Genomic DNA, 15,345 nt, shown 5'->3' with positions numbered 1-15,345 from the left:
GCCGCACTCCTGGTTTTCATTTCCTCAGTCATTGATCCTCAGCCAGTTTCCATGGCAGCCTTCACCCACCCAGGGCATCCTATACTGTGCCTTTCGGGGCCACTGAGCTCCCAATCAAGTGGTTTTTGCTTCCCCCCACCTCCTGTAGTTTCTAGAAAAGTTAGCTCCTGGGTGGGGCTGGGGGAGGGAGGCAGGATTTCCTTCAAACAGGAGACTTGGGCAGGGCTGCGGTGGGAGGAGCTGGGATCTCATCTCTAGGGCGGGGAGGGGCCTGGTCTGAGTCTGGATCTGTTGTGTTTTTGGTTTGTTTAGGGGCCACATGAAGCAATGCTCAGGAAGTACTCCCCGTGGTGCTCAGGGAATACACGGGTATTCCAGGGATCGAACCCAGGTCTGCCTTGTGCACGGCATCCTCCCCGCTGTACCGCAGCTCTGCACTTGGTCTCGGCGCTTGGGCAAAGAACCCAGTGAGGGACATGACCTGATTTCATGTTCGACCCCAGCGTCCTTCATCATCTCCTGATCTTAGTTTTAATTTTGGGGGGTGCTCCCAGTGCTCAGCTCTGGATTCAGTGCTGCCTAAGACCCAGGGCCCCGCCAAGACTACACCTGGGGGTGACCAGAAGCCACGTGGGACTGCAGCCAGACCCAGGGTGGGCACGTGCCAGGCATGCACCCGGACCCCTGGACCTGGTCTCAGGGTCACTCACGGCTTCTGTGTGGTCTCAGCATCTCAGCACTGAGTCCCAGCTCCTGGGCAGGGGCAGCCCAGGGACCCACGACAAAGCCACCAACGTGGCTGAGGGGCACAGCACTGGCCTCCATGGAGACCGGAGTAGGGACAGACACACTGAAGGGCCAGATGGGCACCTGGGGTCAGCTCTGGGAGGACAGCACGGTGGCCCTGGTCCTGCTCCGCCCTCCCAGCGTGACCCCACAGTGATGTGCCTGTGCAGGGGACTGACCCTGGGGGTCATTAGGGCTGAGATGACCAGCAGAGTTCCAGGCACGGGGGCTCACCCACACAGCCTGGCCAGGCCAGGTCAGGCGTCCCCACCCTCCCAAGGCCCACCCCTAACACCAGGACTCCGAGGCGCCGCCACTTCCTGGGCAACTTTAATCCAAACTTTGCCCCCTTGCGGGCTTTTGGGGGGGCGCACACGATGGAAGGGGCGGGCAACTGGAGCTGCCCATGGGGCGTCCACAGATGTGCACTTGGAACGCGTATGAAAAATAAAATATATAATATTCAGCGTTATAAACTTTCCCCGCCGAGCCCACCTGCCGTGCCCTCGGCCAAGAAGCCAGGATCAGCGCCAGGAGGAAGTGCAGGAAGGTCACAGGTCAAAGGCTGAAGGTCAGAGAGATGCTGGGGACCGGGAGAGCAGAGCACAGAGCCTGCAGACCTCGTGGGCAGGCAGGGCTGTGGGGGAGCTATTTGGCACCGTTTCTGAAGAGGCCTCGGCAAGCCGGGCCCCAGGGTGGTTCCGGAGCTTCAGGAGGGGAGACGGTGGGTGGGTCACAGCAGCTGGGGTGGGGGACAATGCCAGGCCCACCCAGTGTCCCCCCACAATTTAGGAGTTCCTGGGAGGGAGAGTCGGCCCTTGGGCAGGACAAGGCCTTGCGTGCTGGGGGACAGTGGGACACGTCACACACGGGGGCAGCGGGACGGCTGCACGGCCTTTAAGGGTGCGAGAGGGAGCACACGAGACGCACAGGGTTGGAGAGGACGAGCGGGAGGAGAGCACGGGCGGGGGGCTCGGAGCGTTGCCATCCAGGCACCGCTCTCCTGGCCCCCTGCAGGGAGCTGGAAAGAAGAGGGGGTGCAGGGGCGGGCGGCACAGCGGCCCCCGTCCGGCCAGGCTGGGCCCTACAAGTCCAGGAGTCGCTCCTCACAGGTCTCCACCGGCCACTTGGACGCGCCCCCGAACACGTCCACGTTGTTGTCCACCCAGGGGATGACGTTGCCCGGCATGTCACTGGAGCAGTTGGCAATGCTGGCGATCTCCCGGGCACGCAGGACACGGTCCCAGATGTTGAACTGGCTGAGCTCCCCCACGAACGCCTGCGTGGCGTCGAACCTGCCCCCCACGGTGTCCTGGTGGGGACAGTGGTGGGGGGGTCAGGCAAGGCCCCTGCAGCCACCTCCATGCCAACCCCGGGACAAGCCAGCGCAGTCTCTGTGATGGCTCTTTTCTGACCACCCCATGCCTGAGGGGCTGCCCAGCCCAGGCTCTCTTGGCCCGGCCCACTCGGGAGCCGCAGCAAGGAGACCAGGGGGGCAGTGTCCTGGAGGTGCCCCAGAGCCCCCATCAGCAAACCTCCCATGGTTAACTCAGTATCCATCCACCACACAGGGGGCAGCTAAGGTCACCCCAGATGGTCTCCCCAGCCACATGCCATCCGTCCTGCTGCAGGAGCCAGCATCCGTGGGAGGAGCCGCCAGCCCTGCACCCGAAGTCAACGCTGCGGTAGGTGGAGTACCCCAAAGCTTGGAGATGTGAGCTGGGGGCCTGGGGTCCTCGTGAACCCATCCTGTTCCCACCTGTCGGATTCTGCACTGAGATCCCTGCGCCCCCACACCCGGGCCCACCCCCCGCAGACTGGCCCAGAGGGGACCCACCTGCTCCTGCCCAAGGATCAGCACGCCCCCTGGCTTGATGGGGTGCCATGGTGCCAGGTTCTCGCCGGTGCCCAGCTTCTCGCCATCCTGGAAGGCTTCCCACAGCCCATCCCGTGTCGTCCACGTGATGCAGACGTGGTGCCACTTGCCGTCGCTGACAAACAGGGGCAGCTGAGCCACCTGTGGGGAACAGGTACTGCTGTGGGAGCCGCCTGGTCTCCCCCTGTCTCTACCAGGTGGGAGTCCTGGGCGGGGCTCAGGGGAGCCCCCAAGAGAAGCCAGGCCAGGTTCGGCTTCCAGTGTAGCCCTGGGGAGGTGGGTGGACCCGCTTCCCCCATGCCCCAAGCCCCCCACAGGGTGGGGAAGGACACGGCTGGGCTGCACCTGCCTTCCTGCAGCCTGCAAGTCCCAGGAGGGCTACTACGCAGGGCCCTTGCCGCATGGCTCCTGGCGACCGGCCCCGGCCCCTGGGGAACGGGCTGTTTACTGAGTCTGAGCAAACAGGCTGGGAGCAGAGGCTCAGTGGGACAAAGAGGGACTCGGGCTCCAGTAGGACACATGCAGTGAGCACCATCTGACTCTGGAGTGAAATTCTGAGGCCGCAAGATCTAACGGGGCTCACCCTGCAGGGCCTGTCCCGGGCCAGGGAGGGCAGAGCAGGACAGACAGGGATGCTGGGGATGCTGGGGAGACTACAGCTTAGCTGCGTGGGTGCACGGCGGTCTGTGCGGGTACATGGTGGTCTGTGTGGGTTCCCAGTGGTCTGTGTGGGTGCATGGTGGTCTGCATGGTGCACGGTGGTCTGCATATCTGGCCTCTGAAGGACGCACACTCATGGCATACAAGTCTGATCTCCAGAAGCCCCAGAGAGCCACACCCGTGTAGAGATCAGATGGACAGAAATGGCCAGGAACACATGGACAGGGCTGTGGGCAGCGGTGGGCCAGACTCGGGGAAGACTCGCTCCTCATACCCGTGGCTATTCCTGTGCCCGACCAGCCTCACAGCTTGGACCCCCCCATCCCCCGCATCCCCAGCCCCCCAGTCACTGCCCAGAGCTGGCCAGGAGGGGGCAGAGCTGCCCAGCATGGCCAGCGGGGACACACCTTATCGTTGATGAGCAGTTCGATGGGGTTGTTGCCCCACTCGATCAGCACGATCTCGTTGGCCTGCCCGGGCACTGCGTAGGAGAAGGGGGTCCCAATGCCCGGCGAGGCGCTGGAGCGCAGCCACAGGCAGATGGTGAAGGCGTACAGCTCCGGCAGTGTCTTCCGCACCTTGCCATACAGGTAGTTGGTTCGCAGCGGGAGGGACACCTTGAATGCATCCGGGGACTTGAAGGCACTGTTGCCTGGGCAGTGGAAGAGGCAGCACTGTGAGTGCCCAGATGCCACGCGGGACCCTCCCCACGGGCTCCCTGGGTCCCGGCCAGTCTCCTGTGGTTGGTCCAGATTCCTCCCCTCCTCTCGGACTGGACTGCCAGGGAATGAACAGGCCCCTCACTCATTCCACTGCCTCCTCAGTGTGTGTCTGTGTGAGCATGTGTGTGTACATGTATGTGCACATGTGCATGTGTGTGAGCATGTGTGTATCTATGTGTTACCTGTGCAAGCATGTGTGAACATGTATGCATGTGTGCACATGTGTGTGTATCTGTGTGAGCAGGTACGCATGTGTGTATATACATGTGTGTCTGTGTGCAAGTATCTGTGCCTTTGTGTATGCATGCATGTGTGAATGTGTCTGTGTGCATGTGTGTTTGTGTCTGTGAGTGTGTGTGTGAGTGTGTGTGTGTGTGCGCGCGCGCGCGCGTGTGTGTGTGTGTGTGTGTGTGTGTGTGTGTGTGTTTTAGGGCTACACCTGGAGGTGCCCAGCCTCACTCCTGGCTCTGTGCTAGAGTAACCCCTGATGGTACTCAGGGCACCAGCTATGGTGCCGGGGATCAAGCCAGGGTCGCTCACAGGCAAGGCAAATGCTTTAACCCCTGTAAGGCTCTTCCCTGGCACCTCAAAATGCAACAACCCCCGTCCCTTCCTCCCCCTCCTGCAGCCCAGGAGCCAACAGACAGACAGATGGCCGTTTCTCCCCCAGGACCCCACCCCTCCCCCTCCAGGCTGCAGGTCAGGAGCTATGGCCGGGCATTTCTCCCCCAGGAGCCCCAGGCTCGTTTTCTGTCTTCATAACACACTCTACCTCTGCGGCGGGCTGCCAAGAAACCCCCGCAGCATGGCCTGAGCCCCTGACCACAGAGTACACCCCTAGGGCAGGATCACTCCATGGCCTGGGGAAGCCAAGGGGGGCCAGGTGGAGGTGGGGGGGTCTCACCCTGCATCAGGCTTCAGAAACCCTCAATGTGCCCCTGCCACCCGGATTTTGTGGAGGGCAGAGGGCAGGGTTCAGAGGAAGGCGCGAAGGGGCCCCCGGAACCCTAAGTCCCTCTCTCCGCCGGCACTTCAGTGGCGGGTTCTTCATGTGAATCATCTTTCGGCCAGTCGCAGCCAGCAGTGACTTTCTATAGCTCAGTGTCTGCAGTTCCCCCACTTGGAGACAGGAGGTGGGCTTCACTAGGGCCAGTAGGTAAGGGGGCCCAGCCTATAGGCCAGTGCCCTTCCTGTCAGACAGCTTGGGGCCCAGAGGATACTGAGTTAAAACCAATGAAGGAAAACCAGGCCTGACCCACAAATCATGGCTATGGTGGTGAGCCCTGGAAGGGCAGAGGGGGGCCTGCTCTCGGGACTCCCCTCTCCCCCTGGACAGCTGGTGTGCGGGCTCCGTGGCTCGTCTCTGGGCCTGCCGGCTGTTGAGTGCAGCCCAGCTCGGCTTCCTGAACCCTCTCACGAAGCACGGCCTGCCAGAAGAGGCTGGCATCAGGGATTCTGCTGTGCCTGGGGCCACGGCTTCCGTGCAGCTCGCTGGATGCCTCAAAGGCGGGGGGCGGAGCGCAAGGGGGGACTGCGCCCACTTACTCCGACCACCACCCAAGAGGGCGTTCTCAGGAATGCCAGTGGGGGGTCCAGGGCACTTGGCAGAGGGCCAAAGGCAGTCACAGAGAAGACTGAGGGGCTCTTCTGCCATAGCCTGTGGCCTCAGGGGGATGGTCCCTGGGGCCTCACCTGGACCCAGTGGAGTGGACATGCAGGCCTCCTCCCCTCTGGCCCAGCGCACGCCAGGACATGGCCAGGCCAGTAGATGCTGTCCTGAGGGCCCCACGGGGCTGCTGAATGCCAGACTAGGCTCAGGAGTCTCAGAGTGGGGCTCCCGGGGTGACCCCCCAGGGAAGGAGCGGGGGCATTGTGTGAGTCTGGCCCAGGGCTGGAGAGAAAGGAAGGAAGGAAATGCGTGAGTGAATGGCGAGGTGGTCTGGGGCAGGGACGCTGCTGCCGGGGCGCCCGTGCAGGTCAGGCTGGGGGTTTCTGCCCTTCCTCGGGACTCCCACACCCACTCAGTTGGTTTCGCTCATACTCGGCCCCTGGTACCAATCCACCAAGCCCATGACGTGCCCTGGGGACCACTGTTCCCTGAGTCACCTGCCCCAAAATGGCCACCACAGGCACGGCCCAGGCCCTGAGAAGGGCCCAGCTGCCTGGAGGGCTCCCTCAGGCCTCCTAGAAACAGGGAGGTGTGTGAGTGTGTGTAGTGTGTGTGCCGTGTGAGTGTGTGCATGTTGTGTGTATGTTGAGTATGGTGTGAATGTGTGAGTGTTGTAAGTATATATGCTGTGTGAGTATTGTAAGCGTGTTTGTGAGTGTGTGTGTTGTGTGAGAGTGAATGTTGTGTGAATGTGTGTGTGAGAGCATGAGTATGAGTATATGTGAGTGTATGTTGTGGGCGCATATGTTGTGTGTGAGCATGTCTGAGTGTGTGTATGTTGAGTGTGTGAGTGTGTGTTGTGTGAGCATGTGTGTTGTGTGAGAGCATGTGTGTGCGCATGTCTGTATGTGTGAGTATGAGTGAGTGTGTATGTGTTTGTGTGAGGGTGTGAGTATGTATGTGAGTGTGAGTTGTGTGTGTGAGTATATATGTTGTGAGTGTGAGTGTGTATGCTGTGTGAGTGTGTGTGTGTGGTAGAGGCAGCAAGAATCCAGTTCTAGGGGCCGGAGCAATAATACAGCAGGTGGCCAAGCTGGCTTTGATCCCTGGCATGGCAGAAGGTGCCGAGCCCTGCCAGGGGTGATTCCTGAGTGCAGAGTGTCACAGGGTACGGCCCCGAAACTGAAAACTAGACAAACAAAAATAACTTGGGAGAGCATAGGAAGAGGCTGAGACATTGGGGTGCCACAGCACACAGCAGTGTCATGCCAACCCCTGGCCTCTGTTCCCCAGTCATGTAAGGAAAAAAGTGAGGGACATTCTTTGGACAGCTTCTGGGAGGAAGAGGAACCCCCCGAGTCTCCTCAGAGACTTCCCCGTGTGGAAGACAAAGCTGAGCCCCCAGCCCGAGCCCAGCACCACCCCAGCAGTCTGGGGTGACAGGGAAGAGGAATCGTGACATTTCCTGGCCCACAATCCCCCAGGAACTCGGGCTCTTTTTTTAAGTCAACAAAATGCTCCCGTTTGCTCATGAGGCTACTAGCACCCCGTGGCGCACTTTGGGAAAACCCTGTTCTGGGCTTCTCTCCATCTCCCAAAGGGGAACTCAGCACGGGGGGATGAAGTGGGGGCACTTGGGGGCTGCAGAGTGTTGCCATCTGGAAGCTGCCCCTCGAGTTGCCAATGAGACACTGAAATGCCCACGTGGGAAGGGATGCAGCTGAGGTGTGCGACCCGCCTGTCTGGGGTACCTGACATCCAGGGGCAAGGCTGGGGAAGGGTGTCAACGCCCCTGAGACCAACCAACAGGTCCCCTGGCTGCACCACCATGAGCCAGCTCCCCAGCGCCCCGTGTTTGCTGAGCCAGATCCCGGGATTCCTGTGTCTGCTAACCGTGACAGACAGAATCGGGTCACTCGGCAGAACCCCCCCACTCCCAGAGACTCTGGAAGGCTGAGGGGGGCAGCCAAACATGGGGAGAAAAGGCTACCCCCCAGCCCTGAAAGGGTGACTCAGGCATGGGGGTGGTGGCCTCAGTTCCCAGGGCAGGGGGGGAGGGGCAGCCTGGTCCCGGCCTGAGGCTCACCGCGCTCCAGCTCGGCCACTCTCTGCAGCAGCGCGCCCAGCGTGCTCTCCGTCTTCAGCCTGTGCGCTGCCGTCTCGTTGTGCAGCAGTGATTTCTCATCCTCTAGTTCAGCCACTTTGCGTAGCAGCTGCCTCTCCAGTTCACCCAGTCGCTGCTGGAGCACCTCTCGGAATTCCCCGGGTAGTGGGGTGCTGGAAGCATTGGCCCGGAGCTGGTGCTGTGGACCATGGAGGGGAGGGAGGAGGAGGCTGGTGAAAAAGGGAGCGGATCTTGTAGGGTGGGGGGGCACGCGTGGGGAGAAGCTTCCAAAACGGGAGTGTTGGATCATGCTGAGGGCGGCACTCCGGGGGCCTGTCTCAGCCGCGCCTCTGTGGGGGACGTGGAGACAATTCTCACGTCGGACAAGAATTACTCTGCAGCAATGTCGGAAACTTCCGGGTCTCATTTCCCTCTCCAAAAGCCGCCTGACGAAGGAGACCAACACCTGCCATTCTCGGCAAGAAACGTTAAAGCACAGGACTTGAAGCGGGATAGAAAAGAGTCTCCAAGTCCCCATGGCTTGGGAGCTTCGAACTATACATGAGAACCACCCCCGGGGCCCCGAATGTCACAAAGGTGTATCCCTGGGCTCCCTTGCGGGATGCTAGCAGAAAACAAGAGTGCTGAATCCTGCCTATTCGGAAACCACAGGAATCTTGGCTTTGCATGTTCCCCAGCCTTCCCTCTGATCGCCTTTGCTTCTCTGCCCCCTCCCGCCCCGCCCGCGGGCTCTGGGGGACATCAGGGGGAGCCACCCTCAGCCCTCGGGTCTAGATTCCTGGGGTCTTGGGTCCCCACTGCGGGCTGTACACGGTTAAATGCAAACAATAGGTTCAGCAGTGGACTGCTGCAAGGGTGAAAGATAATACTCGGGTGCATGCTTCCTGCGGGAAAAATGATAGCGGTTCATCAGCATGGCATGGGGGGGGGTGGCACCGGAAACCCGCAAATCCTGCCCCTGAAACCGACTTTGACTAACAGGTTCTTTCAGTAAATATTTTCTGAATGGAGCCTGTTGCCCTTAAAGCGGAGAGTGCCAAGTACGGATGGAAAATACAAGATTTGTTTCCCAAAGTTCCAAACAGCTCCCCAGAGAGATGAAGGGAGCCTTTCTCCCAAGCTACCAGGAGAGCACTTGAATCCCCCGGGGGGGGCAGGAAGGCGTCTTTGAAGTTAGCAACGTGCGCAGAATCCCCAGGTAGAATCCCCAGGTAACGCAGACGCCCTGGTCCAGCGGGACCTGATTTATAAAAGGCAACACCGGACACCTCGCATCGCTGCACTCCCTTGGGAGAACCACGGAAACTGGGAGATTTGCAAAAGAAAGAAGACCCCGGCAGGGTCCGTGTCTGGCGCGCGGGTCCCTTAACCCTTTCTTTCCCGCAAGGGGAAACTGAAGGGAACTAAGCTCAAAGTAGGTGGGAGGCTGGGGTCGGAGAGAGTAAGTTCCCCGAGCGGAATACAGAACCCCTGCTCCCCGACGCCCCTCCGGAACCCCGTGCCCCGCTACCTCGAGGTTCTCCAGGCGGTCCTTGAGGGTCTGCAGCGAACGGCTGAGCTGTTCCACGACGTGGCCGGGGTCCCGGGGCAGGTCGCCCATGGTGTCCTTGCCACCGGCCCCCTTGGCCGACGCCTTGCCCGCCAGCCCCTCGCAGCGCGCCAGCTTGGCGGTGAGCTCGCGGATGGCCTCGCGCTGCGCCCCCAGGGTCTCCTTCTGCTGCACGACGGTCTCGCGCAGCTGCAACACCGCGGCCCGCAGCTCGTCCTCGGGGCTCAGCGCGCCGCCCTGCATGGGCATAGCGGGCAGCGGGCAGCCGGCGCGCGCCGTCTCCGGGGGCAGCGCGGTGCACACGAAGCGAGCGCCGGGCGCCGGGCCGTCCTGGGCGCCGGCTGCCAGGGCGAGCGCCAGGCCGGCGGCCAGCAGCGCCAGCATCCCGCCGCCGTCGGGGCGTCGGCTGGCTGCGGAGCTGCCCGGCCCGCGCGCGTCTCCAGCCCCGCCGCCCCGCGCGCCCTTTCTTAAGCCGGAGGGGCGGGAGCAGCCGGCGCGTGCCGCGCGCGCCGCGAACGCGGATTGGTTCGGCCGGACGCGCGTCATGCGGGGGGCGGGGCTGGCGCTTCCCAGCGCGGCCCGCGGAGAGGAGGCGCGGGGGCCGGAGCCCCGGGTGGGAGCTGGGGTCCCCTCGCCTCCCCAGCCGGGGAGCACGGAACTCAAACTCCTTCTGGGTGGCTAGCCGGCGCGTACGGGCATCTCTCGGGCCCGCCCGAGGACGCGCGAGTCAGGGGCTGGTGGACCCAGGGCACAGCCCCCCGTGCCTGCAAGGGGACCCCCCCCTCCCTGCCCGGGGTGCTGCTGAGCTGGCGACGCGGGGCTGGGTTCACACTAGCTCTTCTCAAACGAGTTCGGTGAGAAGAAAACCCGAGGGGGGGCTCGAACCTAGGGCTGCTGTCGGAGCATCTTGTCAACCCCATCAGGACCCCCGCGCACCCCGTCTCGAATGATCCTCAGGTGCGCGGGGGCCGGGAACAGACGCCAACTGCGGATAACGCCGAACGCTCTGCGGCCCAGAGGGACCCAAACGATGTCTGTCCAAAGACAACTCACGGGGGGGTGGGGAGGTCCGGAGGGGGGACTTATCCAGGACTCTCCACCTTGCGTGGTGCCACGTGGCCAAATCTCGCCCCACCCAGCAAAACCGAGCTCAACTGATCTGGTTTCCCAGCAGGCCTCGGAATTCCTGGAGAGAAGACATCTGCCCAGGGAAACACACCCCGCTCCCAAGTTGGCCTTTTTTTTCTTTTTGCCACAAGTTAGGTTTTACAAACAAGTTCGGCTGAGACGGGGTGCAAGTGCAAGGCCAGTTAGTTGACTGCGTGTCCTGAAAGGGAATCTTAACACCCCCACCACTACCACCACCTACACGCTCTGCTTTTAAGAAATCCACTTGCAAGGTCATTAATCACAATATCCATTATACCAGAAACAAAGGGATTTGTCACTAGCGTACAGAAGCTGAGGTTGATTCTGGAAACAAGTTGTATCCAAATAAATGAAATTATTATGATAATGTAAAATAGACTGCAGTGATTAATCTCTAGAAACCGGATTTTGACCTGCTGTGCCTTTCAGACAACAGCTCCTGTTATGTAATTAGATGTGGGGGTTTTCAAGGACAATGTTGCTGAACCACTAGACAAGTTCCCTTAGAGAAAATTTCCTCATGGATAGAAGTGAAAGACCAGCCCACAGCACACCCAGACAATGGAAGCCCAGTGGACTCAGGTAAGAATATTCATGAGCTGAGGTGGTCAGGGGTGAGACACACTTTTGTGAGTATGAATTGGCTGCGCTTCTGTCCATCTGAATCACTAGGAGGCATCACTTCCATCTGAAAAATGTCATTTTTTCTGGACTCATTCTTCCTACATCTTCTTACCTCAGCTCCTTGAAAACCCCAAAGTTCTAGTGAGCCCTCATAGATCCAAAGGTGCAGAGCTCCAAGAGCACTTTACAAAATACTGCCCGACTCCACCAGGCATCTAATCCAGACATGCGCTGGATTATCCCGGCAAGAATTTGACTTTTCCATTTTCACTCATCGGCTGGATGTCATGTCACTCATAGACCTGATGGAATCCTGATTGGATGGGACAGGAGAGGGGGCCGGCCTCTCTTTACCGCCCAGTTCTTCTTGTATCTTTTTGAAATGGAGGCTTTATTCATTGAAATAAACTCAAGTGTATATCCAGAATTCCCATCACCTCCTGAACAAAGAAGTCGGTGAGCAGGAAAACAAAGCCTTCCCCGTGGAATGACTTAAAAACCTTTCGAAAAAGACACTGGGCTGTGTACTGACCCAGGAGACCGCTGGAGCCCTGGAAGGAGACGCAGGTGTTTAAGGTGTTATTTTCTTGGGAGGCAGCATAATGAGAGGCAGGGTGTGGGTTATTTGGAGGTATTTTGTCTTCATGGCACAGAGGAAAGTGCAGATTTAGGAAAAAGGGGTTGAGTCCTCATTCCTGTTCCAGGTGGTTTGTGGGGTGCATCCTTTCTCTGCTTTGGATGCTGATGTATTCTTGATGAGGGCATTAGATATTTTTTATGAGTAAGATTTTTAGATTCTGGCAATGCCCAAGAGTTAATAGTTTGAGTACAAACCAATGTCCAACAGGATGGAGATGCTTTGCTCTTTCTATAGGTGGCTATAGCCACCTGTAGCCAAAGGGGTGTGTGTGTGTGTGTGTGTGTGTGTGTGTGTGTGTGTGTGTGTGTAGACCAACCTTATAAAAAAGACACACTGTCACCGTGGCAAAAACCTGCTCTCAACCCCACAAAATCTCCCCCATGATTTACTCACAACGCAGCGCCTGGGTTTACCTGGAAAAAAAAGTCCGCAGATCTGACTCACGCTGCCCGGGAGGGCGGTTCTGAGAACGTCGGAGGCGAGGGTGGGCGGGGGCGCCCAGCCTTGCCTCCACTTGCAAAGTCGTGCAGCTCCGCAGCCGTGAATCAGCTCCTCCTAATCTCTTAGTGTAACTGAGGCTGCAGCATAGTAACCTCCCACTCATTCACTATGTCTGCTGGCTCCGGGCTGCTGGGAATCCAGCCGCGCGCCGGGAATCCTGACGCGCTCAGCGCCCCCGAGCGAGGGCCCCATCTGTTTGGTTCCCTTGTTCTTCTCACACGCATTTTTATCTGGGTCTCCTGGGAAATGTGCTAATTTCCACCCCAGTGTCGGAGGATCCTATCTTAGACTTTCTTGCCTTCCCTTCGCCTGCTCTGTGCCACTTGGGAAGTCAAGGACGGGGGCGTGAGTTCGATAACAAGACCCAAGGACAGCTAGCTCCCTGCAAACTGAATCAGGAGCTGTCCTCCGCCCGAATTTCAACAGGGAGGGAAATGGAGAGTGTGGGGGTGTACATACGTATATATGTATATATATATGTGTGTGTGTATATATATGTATGTGTACATATACTGTATATATATCTATATCTATATATATACATTCGTGCCTGTGTGCGTGTCCTGAGTAGTATTCAGTGAAGCTATAACAGAATGTATCCTAACTAAAACTGCTTTTTATACCTTAAATGCTAAGAGCCTTTAAGACTGTATTTCCACTAGACACAATTGCGTGATAGAATAGAAAGTGCCCTGAGCTTTGCTGTCACTTCTTATTTTGATCCCAGTTCCATACTTTGCCATTTGACATTGAGAGGAGAGTTTCACCCCTCAGAAAATATGATTTCTTACCTCTGACATCAGAGCTCAATTTGCTACCAAGTGTTGTCAGGTTTGAGGGAAAGAATGCATATGCACAGATGCCAAGTTGTTGCTAATTGTCCTTTCCTCCACCAAATTCAGAGCTGGATTATAAATTATTTTCAATTTAACTTTGTCATTTACTTTCTATACCATCTTTGAATTAAATAAGGCAAGAATTCTTGAAAAAGAACAGACCAACATCTTTGGAGGAAAGGCAAGGCTTGAAAATTCCTGGTATCTCAGTGAGAGAAAGTTATCCTTGTAGGTAGCTTCCCCCCACACACACTTAATTTATTTTATTTTATTTTTCCTTTTTGGGTCATACCTGGTGATGCACAGGGGTTACTCCTGGCTCATGCACTCAGGAATTACTCCTGGTGGTGCTCGGGGGACCATATGAAATGCTGGGAATCGAACCCGGGTCAGTCGCGTGCAAGGCAAACGCCCTACCTGCTATGCTATCGATCCAGCCCCCCACCTCCTTAATTTAAAACATTGTGTTGAGCCAAACAACATGACTTCTACACTTCCTTAGACTCTGTTTCCGGGCTATGTGCTCAGATTCAACTTTGAGACTTCTCCTATTTGAGGTTTCACTAGTTCTGAATCTGTATTGCTCTCAGTTCCTGAGAAATATACAGGCCCCCGAGTAAAGCAAATGTTCTAGCTTGAGTACATCTGGGCCTTTCCTTGAATAACATATTTCTGGTTTAATTTTGGGAGGCTGTGATAGGAGACATTAAGTTTCAGGAAGTGTTCCTGTGATCACATGTGGCTGAAGAGCCAGACTCGGAGGGAACTGATTGTTAATATCACCGACTCATTTCAACAAACAAAAACCCTTCATCGCTTCATCACCAAAATGCTGTCTGGCAGGTTGTAAGGAATCAGTAAATATTTAAGCAGCAGAGCAAGCCACTGGATAAATCTGGGATAATGTCTTAGCTCAGGTTTTTTTGTTGCTGTTTTCTTTTTTTACAATAAAGAATAGTAGGCTGGAGATGAAAGAAGGCTGCAGGTAATGACCTCATTGATTTGGTTTGTTTGGCAAGCCTAACTTAATTCTGTGTGTGTTTTTTAGCTTTTAAAAATTATTGTCACTGTCACTGTCATCCCATTGCTAATCGATTTGCTCGAACGGGCACCAGTAACATCTCCATTTTGAGATTTGTTACTGTTTTTGGCATATTGAATATGCCACGGGTAGCTAACCAGGCTCTGCTGTGTGGACGAGATACTATTGGTAACTTGCCAGGCTCTCCGAGAGGGCCAGAAGAATCAAACCTGGGTCAGCCATGTGCAAGGCAAATGCCCTGCCGCCGTGCTATCGCTCCAGCCCTAACAATTATTATTATTATTTTATTATCATGTTGTTATTATTACAATTATTGTTGTGATGAGCTCCAGGTAACATGGTTGGCAAGATGATGATGACCCTTTTCTAAAAGAAACCAAAGATTTCCTCATCTTGGAACATATTCTAGAAGACAGGCTCATAGAACAGTCCAGAATCTGGGCCTGCCAGCAAGAGAACAAAAGATAGAAACTACTGGTAAAACACAGGGGATGTCTCTGGCAATCGCAGACTCTTAGGCCTGTTCCAAATCTGTTTTGTTTCCAAGGACACCTGAAGCTAAATCAGCCTTCTCTGCTGTAGATTCGCTTGCGGAGCAGCTGTAGGGAAAGAGGGTCACGCATGGCCGTGGGGGCGGCAGATGAGCAGAGCAGCGCTTTGCAAGGCTGTATCAAGCGTGAGTAGTAACAATGTTCAATTTTTAATTGAGCAAAGGAAAGTGGGAATTTGCGTCTGAAACAGTTATGCATTCCAGACTTTCTGAAGTTTTCCCATCTGGAAGCCCAGATGGGCAGAGCACAGCCATGGAGGGGGCAGGGTGAGAGGGTGGCAGCGGGGAGGCTGACGTTTCTGTCCTGCTCTCTCTGGAACAGCACTGGGTGGGCGTGGAAGGTGCAGTGATGAAAGGAGGGACCTCTGCCCCAGCACCCTCTGAGCTTTGAGCCCCAAGAGCCATGGAAGTGAGAGAGAGGGCCATAGCCCAAACAACTTCACCAATGACATTCATTTCCAACATGGTTGGGTCAGCACAGACTTGAGCTTTGAACTAAAATTCTTATTGGTTCTTTGATCTCAGTGGGTGATCTATTCTCCCTGAGAGCCTGGTGTTCAGACCTGGGATAGCCTCCCCTGAGCTGAATGAAAGGTGCAAAGAGATAGCATATTTCAGATGGCTAATCAAAGAGGATTTGCACCGTACCCAACTCCCACTGGGAAAATAGGTCTCT

The 15,345-nt window shown here is 56.8% G+C and overlaps 1 protein-coding gene across 1 annotated transcript; it reads right to left on the bottom strand.

Annotated features, from left to right (window-relative positions):
• Positions 1–1,100: 1,100 nt before the first annotated feature.
• Positions 1,101–9,762, bottom strand: NPTX2 (neuronal pentraxin 2). Its single transcript, XM_004617220.2, has 5 exons — positions 9,289–9,762; positions 7,740–7,956; positions 3,730–3,974; positions 2,624–2,803; positions 1,101–2,098 (listed from the first exon to the last, which is right to left on the bottom strand). The coding sequence occupies exons 1-5, from the start codon at positions 9,709–9,711 to the stop codon at positions 1,871–1,873; spliced, it is 1,293 nt and encodes a 430-aa protein (XP_004617277.2). The 5' UTR covers positions 9,712–9,762; the 3' UTR covers positions 1,101–1,870.
• Between the last annotated feature and the right edge of the window lie 5,583 nt (positions 9,763–15,345).

The sequence above is a fragment of the Sorex araneus genome, chromosome 4, assembly GCF_027595985.1.
Source record: "Sorex araneus isolate mSorAra2 chromosome 4, mSorAra2.pri, whole genome shotgun sequence".
In the NCBI taxonomy this organism is placed as follows: Eukaryota; Metazoa; Chordata; class Mammalia; order Eulipotyphla; family Soricidae; genus Sorex; species Sorex araneus.
The sequence above is the reverse complement of the archived record's forward strand: the minus strand, read 5'-3'. Positions and strand labels throughout refer to the sequence as shown.

Coding starts and splice junctions, on each gene's coding strand:
- NPTX2 (XM_004617220.2), bottom strand. CDS start 9,711: ATGCTGGCGCTGCTGGCCGCCGGCCTGGCGCTCGCCCTGGCAGCCGGC. Junction 7,957..9,288: donor ACCGCCTGGAGAACCTCGAG/GTAGCGGGGCAC, acceptor CATGGTCCACAG/CACCAGCTCCGGGCCAATGC. Junction 3,975..7,739: donor AGTGGCCGAGCTGGAGCGCG/GTGAGCCTCAGG, acceptor TCCACTGCCCAG/GCAACAGTGCCTTCAAGTCC.